The 14,444-nt window shown below is 37.2% G+C and overlaps 1 protein-coding gene across 1 annotated transcript; it reads left to right on the plus strand.

Annotated features, from left to right (window-relative positions):
- The first annotated feature begins 1,956 nt into the window (after positions 1–1,956).
- LOC125235889 (uncharacterized oxidoreductase TM_0325-like) lies at positions 1,957–2,791 on the plus strand. Its single transcript, XM_048142517.1, has one exon. It carries the CDS (start codon positions 1,966–1,968, stop codon positions 2,725–2,727), a length of 762 nt encoding a protein of 253 aa, XP_047998474.1. The 5' UTR covers positions 1,957–1,965; the 3' UTR covers positions 2,728–2,791.
- Positions 2,792–14,444: the final 11,653 nt, after the last annotated feature.

Genomic DNA, 14,444 nt, shown 5'->3' on the forward strand with positions numbered 1-14,444 from the left:
TGAAAAGTCAACTTACAGCCACTCCCCGCTGAATTGAAGGTGTTCCAATAATGTGCCTATATTTTTTAGATTATTGAAAACTTTTTTTTTATTGAAAACTTGTTTTAGTTTAACATAACTATTTATAAATTTATAACTGTCTATCAAAATCCAAATACAATGCCCTGCCAAATTCCAAGCACTAAATATATTATAGTAACAATTAAGTGAGCTCTCTGAAGTAAGCTGCGCCAACAATAGGTGTAAAGCGTAAACTAGTTTAAACACATAAACGTACGGTTGTTGTCCCTTTCACGTGCTCGTGAAGTTCTTGGGAGTGCCTTTCATGTTCCGTCTGAAGTTACTATTAATATTGTTTGAAAACATTCTTCATAGACGTGTTTAGACAAGAATTAAGTACATTTACAGTACAGTTTTTTATTTAGGGTTTTGTACCTAAAAGGTATAAAAGGAAGCCTTATAGTGCGACCTGTGCGACTCTCTGCTCGTCTGTCTGTCTGACTGTCACATTAAAAACTAAATATCTCGAGTACTACTTTTGCTATGGCTTTCATATTTGGAATACTTATAAAAAGCTTTAATCCCTGCAAATGGAATTGTATTATTTTTATTTAATTTAGTTTATATAAATAATGTCACCCTTGAAATTGATTGGACCACAAATGCAAAATTAAATCAAATTATTTTCAAACCGTTAAACTAAACAAGTATTTTATTATATATATATACACGGTGTTTCCGTTATCACTCAAAACCTCAGACACCCCAACTGATTTTTATTTTTTTAAACTTACCTAGAGTATTCATTTTTTAATCTGATGTTTATTTATTTTTTAAATTGAATGTTTAAATTTCTGTGCAGCTCTACTCGACTTTTAACTCTACACTCAAAATAATAGTTGCTAGCTACCATCATAAACCTTAAAACTACTTATTTGTGTAGGTACGTTACTGCAACGACATAAGGTTTACCATAATGTCACTGTAAAACACTTTAAAGCTATGTCACAGCAAACTTTAAATTGGACAGATAATCTCACTAAGCAAATTTAAACCCAACATTTAAAATAACAAGATCCCCGCTCTGGGTCTTGGCTGGTCCAACAAGTTTCCATCGCTATACAGCGTGGGAATGCGGCCAGTGTGATGGGAACTTTCGGGCCGGGCACGATGCAGAGAGGGGATGGAAATAGTTTGTAGTTATGTTAGTTTTTGTGTGTTGACGAAGCGTGTTGCAGATATTGTGGTTTGTTTTATTGATAATGTAGAATAAAAATCTGACGACGCTTGGGCGGATTACATTTGTGTTTTGACGAAGCATGTGGCGGATCAGGTTTGTATTTATTTGGTTATTAATAAATTATTTTATGACCTTGAAATAACAAGATTGTAATTAGGTACGAGTTCAATTTGTTATGACTTATGACTTATTAGAGGTAAACATTAAAATTAAACTGACAAACAACGTCAAACTCGTAGCGGAAAAAATAGTCGTCCAAGTAACCAGCCAGTATGAATACCCCTAAATACTGAAAAAGGTATACAACCTCTAGCAATGCGATATGCACACTGTTATATTAAGAATTTGTAGAATGGGCACGTAAAAAATAACTAATAATACAAATTTAAAAAATATATATTACCCCCATCAAGATATAGGTCAATCGATTCTACTCTCGATTCTGAACAAACGGTTTTCAGGTTTTGAGTGTTAAGTGAAACACGGTGTATATATATACTGACAAATATTTTAGTGTGTTAGGTATAACAACTTGCCATGTTATTATTTTTAACATAACCTTGAAAAAAAAATCTAGGTACAAAGACGAATTTTAATGTAGGTTCAATTGAGCTACGCGTACGTCATATGTACCTGAAATACGTCATGTGTTTTACACGCGCAGCTTAGGTATATAAATTACCAACATAATGACTAACCCTTAGTATTCTGTTTCAGTCGACACAATGAGTTTTACCGACAAAGTGGCAATAGTGACAGGAGCGAGCGCAGGTCTCGGAGCCGCCGCGGCGTTGGCTCTTGCGAAAGAAGGCGCTAAAGTTGCCATTGTAGCCCGAAACGGAGACAAACTCAACCAGGTCGCTAAACAATGTGAAGAAAACGGCCCCAAACCCCTCATCATCATAGCAGACGTCAGCAGAGACGAAGAAGCTAAAAATATCGTTAAAAAAACAGTCGAAACCTTCGGACAGTTGGACATCCTAATCAACAACGCAGGAGTAGTCGGCCTTTCCTCCATGCTGGACGAAGAAATCATCAATTATTTTGACCTAGTTGTCAATACAAATCTACGCGCTACTGTCCATTTGACGTGTCTTTCCGCTCCTCATCTTATTAAGACGAAGGGTAACGTGATCAACATATCTAGTGTAGCTGGGGTAAGGGTTCCAGGGAAGAACTACATGTGTTATGCTGTATCGAAAGCTGGAGTGGATCATTTCACCAGATGTGCTGCTTTAGACTTGTCTCAGTATGGAGTGAGGGTCAACAGTATCAATCCAGGACCAGTGAACACGGACATCGTTGTGAACGCAGGTGCACCAAACCCTGATAAAATCTGGGAAACATTCAAAGGCAATACAGCGCTGAAGAAGATATCTGAACCTGAAGAAGTCGCTGATTTGGTCCTGTTTTTAGCCAGCGATAAAGCGAGGAGCATAACTGGCTCATCTATTGTAATTGACAATGGTTTGCTCGTGGCCAAGTAGTGGTAGTAGTATGCTGCGGGTTTATTACATGCGATGATCAATAGAAATAGAATAGCAAAAAATATGAATATTGTTTTTTTTTTGCACAATTTAATATGTATCTCATGTGGAAAACACAAATGGCACCGGTGCGTGGCGGTGTGATTAATATAAAAATATCCATGTGGAACGATTATTTTATATCTGAGAACAATGTCTGACCGATTTTGAATTTTATATTTTTACAGTTTTGTAACCGACAGAATACAGCTGATAGGTATATTAGGTATGCCACGATATGCAGTAGTTGGATGTTTTGAGGACTGGGGCTGATATCGGAGACCAAGTGCGCATTGAACTCCAATTGGGTATTGGACTGAATTTGTCATGGGCTTTGGTCCTCGAATGGGCCCTAAATTTGATTCCACCACAGGGAAGTTGCTAGTATTTCCTCCAACGCTCAACTTACTAATATATATTTATGCAAACTAAATTAGTTTATATCTTCGAACTCTTATAGTATACATATCGAACTTGATAATTAATGTTTAAATAATACACATAAAAATACCTAAACATAAAAAAAGAACAGAACACATGACCTTCAAAATAGAAAACACACTCATTGAGGTCAAATTTGATCTGGCATGTAACCTCAACGACTTTACTGAATATACATTGTAAAATTTGTAAATATCTCGCAAAAAAATAATATTTAAATGTATATACATGCAACGATTTACATTTTACAAATTCAAGTTACAAGACCATAACAACACTCTTCTACCAATGTTTTGTTTATTTTGATGTAGATATATGAAGCTTAAGAATTATTTCATTTAAACGGTATGTAGTAACGATATTGTTCGTGTTGCGCTTCGCTTGAAACCCTTTTTTTACATTTATTTTTTTATTTGTAGGGTGTTTTAAATGATCGAATTGCGAAGACTATATTATCTTTAATGGGTTCCTATCATTACAAAATAGTACAAATATAAACCAGTAACACCAATCACAATCAGTGAGGACACTTGTCTTTATAAGGGAGGAAAAAAGAACCAGTGAAACATATTTATAAATACAGTCAGTATTATTTGAACTCTAAATGATTGACACCTAACTAAAAAGGGATGTACAGTTAGATGCAGAAGAAGCCGAACATTCTTAAGATAAGATAAGATAATCTTTATTGGTAACATACAGGTACACATCAATACAGTATTATTAGGTACAAGTTGCTTATTTATTAGTTTCATGACGAGGTGCTTATAGTATTTCTGAGTGAGTTAGGATCGAATATATTAACTATATTCAATCCAACTTTACCCTAAACACATAACCAATCAAACAACAGAAACACTGTCAAAATTGTCGATCATCGGCTTATCCGGATACACGTCACGGTCTGTCACTGTGATTAATAAAACGATTATTACTTAACTTGTCAGTCAAGGTTTGCGTCAAATTTCAAACACGTTTATGTTTGCGGTTGCTATACAAGCCTACATGTTGAAAATATAATTAAATCCAGAAACGCAGATAAAAATAAAAACCTTTCAATGACAGACTGCAATCAATCCTAAAAAGTGAATGAAAATCCAAATTATGATTCCCGAAGATTATCAGTTGAACGTCAATTAACATTTAAATTGTAGGTTCTAGAGGTATATCCAAGAAGAACTAAGTTTTTTTTAATGAAATAGGCAGCAAACGAGCAGGCGAGCCGCCTGATGGTAAGCAGTCATCGCCGCCCATGGACATAAGCAACATCAGGGGAGCCCACTTATGCGTTGCCGACCTTTGAGTAGACGTTAGTAGTTTTTTTTTAAGTTTTGTCATTTGCCCTAGGTTTTGGGCGCTGTTAACTCAGTCACTATCATGTGACCAAAGGACGCAGAGGAAATATAGACAACATTTCCAATAGAAAATAAGGACAAAGTATGGTGAATGATAGGTCAATACTTGTACTACAGAGTATTCCAAGTGTAACGGTTCTATTTTCCCCAATCTTTTTTTTTCCTACTTGCGTTTGGTACTGGCTGATTTGACGAAAATTCAAAATTTTTATTTGCTGTTTGAGACGTTTTAGGAAACGCCAAAACATCGCCGACGGACTTTGGATATACATGTATAAATATTTTTTACCATGCGTTTGCATATTAAATTTCTACAATGATTATTTATAAAACCTTAGTTTATTAGTTTATTGTGTGCTACGGTTCCCATATTTGGGGCTGTGTTCCAGGCTTCGAGGCTACTTACCTTCCTCTCCGGACTCCAGTTACTATCCCTCTACACTGCGCTCGAGTCCGGAACGCCGCTATTCTTCTAGATTCAAGCTCTTCCTGCAACCCTTCATCCTCGTCTGACTGCTCCTCCTTCGAGAAGGCCCGGGACAACCTACCGATACAGACCCACGTTCGACGCGACGCCCTCGGCCTGCTTCTACCACATCTGTTCAGCAAAGTGAGCCTTGTTTCACGCTCTTACCTGTCAGCTAATTTTACTTTCACGTCCCTGGCTGTTATATATTCTGGTATTTCTCTAATATTTGTAAATGAACTTGAAATAAATTTGATTTTATTTACAAGTTTATTTTTCATACGACGCTAATCGTCATACAATAAAGACATACAAGCTTCTGGTTGATGTTTTCGGAGCAATAGAAATTAAAACAGATTTTTTAAATTTACAATTCCCTCGTAGTTTTTGTCGGTGTTCGTGGAAAACATTTTTATATAAACGACAATTTACACACTTGATATAAATGAACATACTTACTGTAAGTAAAATAAAATTGTTTACTTTTAATTCTGAACAGTTATTTTAGCTCAAGGCAATTTTATTTTAGGTAGGTACCTACAAAGTCCGTTAAAATAACGCTGTCGATTTTTCCTAAAGTTAAGTAATTTCTACTAAGTGAACATGGGTTATGAAATAATTTCACTTGTAGTATCCTTCATTATTGTGTGGTTCACATGGGGGGAGATATTTCCTGCCTCTTCCAATCCTTGATATACATATTTAATATACGAAAAAATAGACCATGAAGTGGGGTCGTAAGTCAAGGACTAAACTATACTGAGAGAGAGAGGGTAAACAAGGACAAATATCTAGGATGCTGGCTGAACGAGAGATGGAACCCAGAAATGGAGATACGCACAAGAATAGAGATAGCCAGAAGTGCATTTATGAAGATGAACAAACTATACATAAATAGGGACATAAGAATGAAACTGAGATGGAGAGTAGTTAAATGTTATGTGCTGTCAATTCTAATGTATGGGTCGGAAGCATGGACTTTAAATAAATCCACAATCAAAAAATTAAATGCCTTTGAGATGTGGCTCTATAGTGAATGTTGAAAATATCTTGGGTAGATAAAGTACCAAACAAGGAAGTTCTAGTTAAAATGGAAAAGAAAATGGAAGTAGTACTAACAATAAAAAGAAGGAAAACTGCTTACTTCGGCCACATACACAGAAATAACAAATATAACACATTAGAAGGAAAAATAGAAGGAAAAAGAGGGAGAGGAAGACCAAGGACAGCATGGAGTACAAATATTAGGGATTAAAGACACCGCCACTCTGTCTAGAACGGCAAAGAGTAGAGAAAACTTTCGCATGATGATCGCCGACATCCGATAGGATATGGCACTATAAGAAGAAGAAGAAACTATACTGATATGACTACCTTCAATATTATACAGACAGGGCAGGACAACATTATACAGATATGTAGGGCTTCTATCAGCGCAAGTCTCATAATTGGTTATCTGTTGAAATCGAGTCAGCAGTTAGATTTATTTCCCGCCCGGTGGCTGGTTATTTGCCGTATCATGGTAGATAGATAAAAACTTTATTCATTTCCACAACATGCATGGTTTAAATTACAAAACATTTACATGCAAACTTAAATTAAGAATAACAATCTATTCTAAAAACGAAGAAACTGAACTATAAAATGATACGACCATGTGTCGTGGCAGAGAATTGGCGCTGGCTCAGCATGATGATGCGGCAAGCCCCCGGCAAGCCACATCGCTGAAAAAAACACATGGTAAACCTTATTGCAATGAAATAAGATGTACCTATCATATTATCTAACATAATCGTATTAGTGATATATTTTCCGCTCCAATCTGTATAAGGCTTCAGAGTCACGCCAACGTTGCGATTAATAGCCCGTCACAAAATACTCGTATTTTGTAGAAATTGTTGACGTATACATATATACGGGTCTCCCTAAAACTAACGTCAAAATGAAAATGGGTGACAGAACATCGCATTATTAGCTATCACATTAAGCGAATTTAGCCTAATAAATTGTCATAGGTTTTGAGATATTGGCGGTTCAGTTAATTTATAAAACGTAAACAACAGAAGTGCCAATATATCGAAAACCATGACATTATTATTATTAAGGTCATAACCTAGGTACCTAGGGGTGATTCGATACGTCTTTTCATTTTGGCGTTGGTTTTGGGGATATCCGGTAGATATGTAAGTAGATTTATACTTGCAGGTATTATGAATCTATGAGTAGACATTAGTTCGATGTCAATTGTCACTTGGTTATTACAAATGAATATCTGAAAGTTTGTGTTTGTTACTTGTTTACTTAAAATATAGGAGGAATTTTTTTACCTCTGCTGCGATTGGGATATTTTTTTGGCCGAGCGGAAAAGCCAAAACTGAAAACCACTATACACCGTGTTTCACTTAACACTAAAAACCTGAAAACTGTTTGTTCAGAATCGAGAGTAGAATCGATTGAGCTATATCTTGATGGGGGTAATATTTTTTGTTTTAATTTGTATTATTAGTTATTGTTTACGTGCCCATTCTACAAATTCGTAATATAACATTGTGCATATCATATTGTTAGAGGTTGTATACCTTTTTCAGTATTTAAGGGTATTAATACTGGCTGGTTACTTGGACGATTATTTTTTCCGCTACGAGATAGACGTTTTGCGTCAGTTTAATTTTAAAGTTTATCATAAGTCATAACAAATTGAACTCGTACCTAATTACAACCTTGTCATTTTGAATGTTAGGTTTAAATTTGTTTACTGCGTCACCTGTCCAATTTGAAGTTTACTGTGACACAGGTTAAAGTGCTTTACAGTGACATAGCTGTCTATTGGTAAACCTTATGTCGTTGCAGTAACATACACAATTAAACAGTTTGAAGGTTTATGATGGTAGCTAGCAATTATTTTATTGAGTGTAGAGTTAAAAGTCGAGTAGAGCTGCACAGAAAATTAAAAATTCAATTTAAAAAAATAATAATCATCAGATTAAAAAATGAACATTGTAGATACGTTTAAAAAAATAAAAATCAGTTGGGATGTCTGAGGTTTCGAGTGATACCGGAAACACGGTGTATATGTTACTTCACAGATATATGTTTTTTTGTTTTTTCGTAGAAAATTTTCTCTGTCGGGAATAGCAAATGTTACAGTCTGAAGTTGCATTAATTTAATTATATCTACTTACAGCTTGAGTTTTACTTTTGTCGTAAAATAGTGTGTTTGGGCTGCAGCTAATGCAGCTTTAAATTAAAGAAGAACTTTCGTCGCTGATTATACCTACTGAGTGCTGGAACCTACAATCTTCGATCTGATTGCCTACGTCACGCGCAGTAACATCCGCGGGCAGACCACCATCAACTATTTATTTATTTAAAATAAAATGTAGCGTTCTGAAGATGTTATAACAAAAAAACTAATAGGTATTGTATGACAAAGGTAAATCTAATAGTGTTATATAAATACCAAAATAATCTACAAAGTTGGCTTTTGCTTCCACAAAAGCACTACAATTCCATTATCATCCAACATTCTATATCTTAAAACTAACTTTATTCAGAGCACGGACAAAACCGCTCCCTAACTTCAGCAAATAGATATAACTCACTTTCCGAGCGGAAAATCTAAGCGCCATGGTTCAGGGCTTGCGTGGGGAATAATTCAGACATATCTGAACCACCAACAAACAAAAAAATTGTTGTAGTGTGTAGAGTGGAACATGTTCAATGCTTCGGATGACCAGAGGGCTGGCAAATATTTCGCTCAGCGGGTCAGCATTGCTGTCCGGCGGAGCACTGCGGCCAGCCTTCTGGGCTACTTAACGACGAGGACTTGTGCGTGTTTTTTTTTCTACTGCGTTATATTTGTTTTGCGTCATTTAATAAAAAGAATCCCCATTCACATGTTCAATTACCACCTAGCCTTAGATAAGTTAAAGTAGAACAATTGTATTTTATTACTTGTAACAGAAATACAAGTTTTAGTGTTCCTTTTTAGGGTTCCGTAGTCAACTAGGAACCCTTATAGTTTCGCCATGTCTGTCTGTCCGTCCGTCCGTCCGTCCGTCCGTCCGCGGATAATCTCAGTAACCGTAAGCACTAGAAAGCTGAAATTTGGTACCAATATGTATATCCATCACGCTAACAAAGTGCAAAAATAAAAAATGGAAAAAAATGTTTTATTAGGGTACCCCCCCCCCTACATGTAAAGTGGGGGCTGAAATTTTTTTTCATTCCAACCCCAACGTGTGATATATTGTTGGATTTACAAATTAACAAGGGTTTACTAAGATCGTTTTTTGATAATATTAATATTTTCGGAAATAATCCCTCCTAAAGGAAAAAAAAGTGCGTCCCCCCCCCTCTAACCTTTGAACCATATGTTTAAAAAATATGAAAAAAATCACAATAGTAGAACTTTATAAAGACTTTCTAGGAAAATTGTTTTGAACTTGATAGGTTCAGTAGTTTTTGAGAAAAATACTGAAAACTACGGAACCCTACACTGAGCGTGGCCCGACACGCTCTTGGCCGGTTTTTCAAGCTTTATTTTCCTGAAAATTAATTATATTTATTTTACAAAAACCTATTACATTTTATGCTACAACTTAAATTCAGAACAATCGACTCCAAGTCAGTGTATGAGACCGATTATGATACTTATTTACAACACTTACCGGTATTCGGCAGAAAAAATGGTGAATGGATTCTCGAAAAAAATATATTTCAAAATTGTGAGATAAGACCACTTAACAATTAAACTTACTTTTATCAAAAGATTACGATCTGAATAATTATAACAAGGAGAATGGGCATTTTGTCCCATGAATGTATACGCATCAGACATACCTCGTTTGAAAGGCCTTACTCATAACATCATTTTATTGTATGACACCAACTCTGGATTACGTGCAGGGACTGAGCTATTAAAAAAAGTGTCGCGCATTAAAAGTAATATTTTACAAAAAACTTATTATGTAGCCGGTTTTTAGGGTTCCGTAGTCAACTAGGAACCCTTATAGTTTCGCCATGTCTGTCTGTCCGTCCGTCCGTCCGCGGATAATCTCAGTAACCGTTAGCACTAGAAAGCTGAAATTTAGTACCAATATGTATACCAACCACGTTGACAAAGTGGTAAAATAAGAAGTAAAAAAAAAATGTTTTGTTAGGGTACCCCCCTGTTCAGGCATAATAAAACACGACTTTTGGCCACATATTTCAAATGACGCGGGAAAACGCCGTACGTCCGACCGCGCGACCGTCACGCCACTCGCCGGTTGATTGTCTCCGTGGCAAAAGACGGAAACTAGTCGCGTCTAAAAACAAATAGCGCCCGGCGCGTCTCTCGTTCGCTTCTCGCATAAAAATATGAATTAATTATGTAAATGTGCTAAAAAACAGTTGTGTGCCAATTTATACAATTTAATTAAGTGAATACAATATCAAGTGGAACTCGGAATTCAGTGTAATTAAGGAGTGGGGTCTCGGACTTGAGGTTCTGGAACCGGCGTCTAGAATCAAGGCCGCAAGGAACAGAACGGATAGCAAGGCAACTACTGTATTATTTGTGTATGTGTCCAATATGTGTATAGTTAGTTGCCTGAACATGGGGAATTATAGTTAAATATCTAACATAAAATAAAGTGGGGGCTGTTTTTTTTTTTTCATTCCAAACCCAACGTGTGATATATTGTTGGATAGGTATTTAAAAATTAATACAGGTTTACTAAATTTGTTTTTTGATAATAATATTAATATTTTCGGAAAAAATCGCTCCTAAAGGAAAAAAAATCCCTCTAACTTTTGAACCATATGTTTATAAAATTTGAAAAAAATCACAAAAGTAAAACTTTATAAACACTTTCTAGGAAAATTGTTTTCATTTTGATAGGTTTAACTAGAAGTTTTTGTGAAAAATACGTAAAACTACGGAACCCTACACTGAGCGTGGCCCGACACGCTCTTGGTCGGTTTTTCTACAATCTACTGTTTTTCCCCTAAATAAAGTTACTTTAAGGAAAATGTAGCCATCTGATATTTGATCGAGTCTGGCAAAATTCACATAAATGAAATGTATTTTATTGCTATAGATTGATTTTAGCCGTTTTATAATGAATCCAGTGATATATGGTTTATGCACAACATCCCTACATTTTTTGAGTAATTATAATTTTTGTAACAAGTAACATTCGCGATGACCACCCAAATCAAGGGTCCCAGCCGCCACTCAAGGGTAAACTTTTTCTGTCATTTTATCGGTATCCTTGCCACTCAACAGCTTTTTATTTCAAGTCCGGCTCCCGGTTACCTGCCACTTTACGTGCGGTCGGCTCCCGGCTTTCGCCACCTGAAGGGATTCTGGTTATTTATAATACAACAATCGCACTTCAACTTTGCAATAATGTCACTACACTTCGAGGATGGAATGTAAGAAGGTGAATCGAGAGAGAAATGCCTGTAAGGAGAGTTAATTAATGTAATTCTGTAAAATATTTTTGTTCATGCTGTATAAGACAAGTATTATTACTGTTAACTAATTGGTCCCGCTGTGGCCCTAGCTATAAAAGGTACAATTTTATTGTTTAGTTGAAATAAATAAATAGCAATTTCATTACTTTAATTAAATACGTCTTTATGAATGGTTATAGATTCTGGACCGTAGAGAATTTATGATGTGCCATCGCTGTTGGTGGCAGCCGGCCGGCACAACCCCGCAGCCGAAATCATCGCAAACGATGCAGTCGTGGCGGCTAAACCTCAGCGTGACCCCATCGCTTTAGAGGGATACAGACGAGCTTCCAATACCGCGACTAGGTGTTTGTTTCCGGCTTTCAGAAATGAAAACCTGCGCAGAATTCCCGAATCCCTCAAAGTTCGCGTACTAATAGATTCAAAACTGTATCTGCCCCCGAGTACTCGCGTGTGCAACGAACATTTTTTGGACGGCAATTGGGAAGAGTTGGACGGGTTAAGGCCTACTTACACGGAAAAAAATCAATTTAACTTCGATGAGATCGAAAATATTTCTTCTGACAAACTCCAATTCGAACATTTTGTTGGGTGAAACTCTTCACTGTCGGAACGGTCTCGTCACCCAAAATCGGCACTAGGTGCTTACCTTATGAAAATGAGGTCAGGCGAACCCGACGAGAGACTTGCCGCTAGGCTCAGCATGATCCGGCGGTCGTTAGAACGGAAACTGAAACTAGCTAGAGAGTGTTTGATTGCTGACTTTGTGCCCAATCATTTGGGCTGGGACCACATAACCAGGGAGGAAATTATACAAAAGAACTTGCTCATAGCCAAGACGTAGGCACCAAGGCTGTCCTAATTTTTGATGGTACCTACATATATATCCAGAAAAGTGGAAACTTCCTGTTTCAGAAAAAAACATACAGTCCGCATAAGTTTAGAAACTTAGTAAAACCTTACCTAGTGGTCTGTCCCGACGGCTATATAGTCCACGTGGCAGGGCCATATGCAGCAACGACGTCCGATGCAGATATTATGTCTCATGAGTTAGCTGTAGATTGCCCCATGAACTATGTGCTGGAAGCCGGTGACGTGTTTATTGTTGATAGGGGGTTTAGGAATGCGATTCCTGATATCGAAGGTTGTGGCTATGAAGCACACATGCCACCATCTAAACTCCCTAACCAAACTCAACTGAGAACCGAAGACGCCAACAAATCGCGTCTTGTTACTATTGTCAGGTGGGTTGTAGAAGTGATTAGCGGTCGTCTCAAACGGGACTTTAAACTACTCCGGCAGAAGTACTGCAATAGAGCTCTGCCGAACACATTTAAAGACGTTCGTGTTGCAGCAGCGCTCACGAACGTCTTTAAGGAGCCGCTGGGTACGCAAATAATATTATTGAAATCATTTAAGAGAGGCGGGAACTACCTAACCTACTAGGCATCAACTATATAACTGAAAACCATATAAACAGGCAAAGGGCTGCGTTCCAAAATATAACAGACGCAGAGGTTGTGGAAATAACCAAATTTCCGAGACACACGATCGACGATTTAGTGTTCATAGCGCTGGGTACATACCAATTTAAACAGGCGAGTTCATACCTGAGCGAACAGGTTCGGAATGGGGTGTACCAAATAGAGATTTGCGAAACCCCATTCCGAACCTGTTAGAATATATGGTATAAACATAACGCAAGGAGTTCTTCTAAGAGGACGAATTAGGTCGCGGCTGACAGGGAACAAAGTCCATTACTCATACATTCTCATGAAGAACCGTGAAGAAGGAAGGCGCGCTATACAAAATCATTATTGCTCCTGTCGGACAGGGAGGAGAACTATTGGAACGTGCGCTCACAATATCAGTATAATGTGGTTTCTGGGTTGGGCGAGGTACAATAATGTATTGTTGCCAGCTGTTTATTTAGATGACATTAAGACAGAAATATTAGATGACATTTTGCACATAGGTTCCGAAAAACTATTTAGTACGAGCCGGGGTTCAAATCTGCGACCTCCGGATTGAAAATCGCACACTCTTACCGCCAGGCCACCAGCACTTTTTTCTATCGCCCTGCTCTATTAGCATTAATTCCATTTGAGCTAAGCATATTTTTTATTATATTTTGACAACGCCAGCAATTCATAATTTTAGACGCAGCATGGGTAGGTAAATATTTCTTTAATTATTTCCTTAATGTTTTTTGTCTACGTCAGGGGTAAATCACTATAGCAAAATGGCAAAAATAGGTTTCACACACATTTTAGGCACATTCGGTACCGCACGGTAATCTAAAGAGTTGGTACCATGAGATATACCTACTCCTTATGGCCGCTGTACACATGGGGCCAACGGTTGGACCAATTGGCCAAGCGTGTAGAGGGCTACTTGGCCGTACGTTGGCAGTTGACAACGTGTCAAAATTTTCAATGTCCCTAAATCGAAAACCATTTCGAGATATTTATTTATTTATTTATTTATTTATTTATTTACACAAAGAAAATTACACAGTATGACAGTAAATAAAACTAAAGCACCGTGAATTTTAAATAAACATTACAACAAGTAACACAAAATAAAATATTAAACAGCAAAATTAAACATAACATAACACACTAAATATACTAAATAACAGATGAAGGCCTAGCATCCAATCTCACAAAAAACCTCAGGCATTCGTCACGTACAAACGCCCATCTGCTCGCAAAAATATCTACATTAGGTGCCCCGTCTAAAAACTCATTCACCATTTGTATTGCACGAACTAACGGTGACTTGCGGCGAGACACGGTCCGTGCGGCCGGCACCGCCAGTAAAGGGAAGTACGTTCACGGAAGGCATATTTCGTCACAGGAGGAACAAACAGACGTACCAGCTGGGATACTAAAACCGGGCAATCTGACTCCCCCTTCAAAATACCACAAGCAACAGACATCAGCACGAAATTA

This window comes from Leguminivora glycinivorella, chromosome 18 (assembly GCF_023078275.1).
Source record: "Leguminivora glycinivorella isolate SPB_JAAS2020 chromosome 18, LegGlyc_1.1, whole genome shotgun sequence".
Classification (NCBI taxonomy): Eukaryota; Metazoa; Arthropoda; class Insecta; order Lepidoptera; family Tortricidae; genus Leguminivora; species Leguminivora glycinivorella.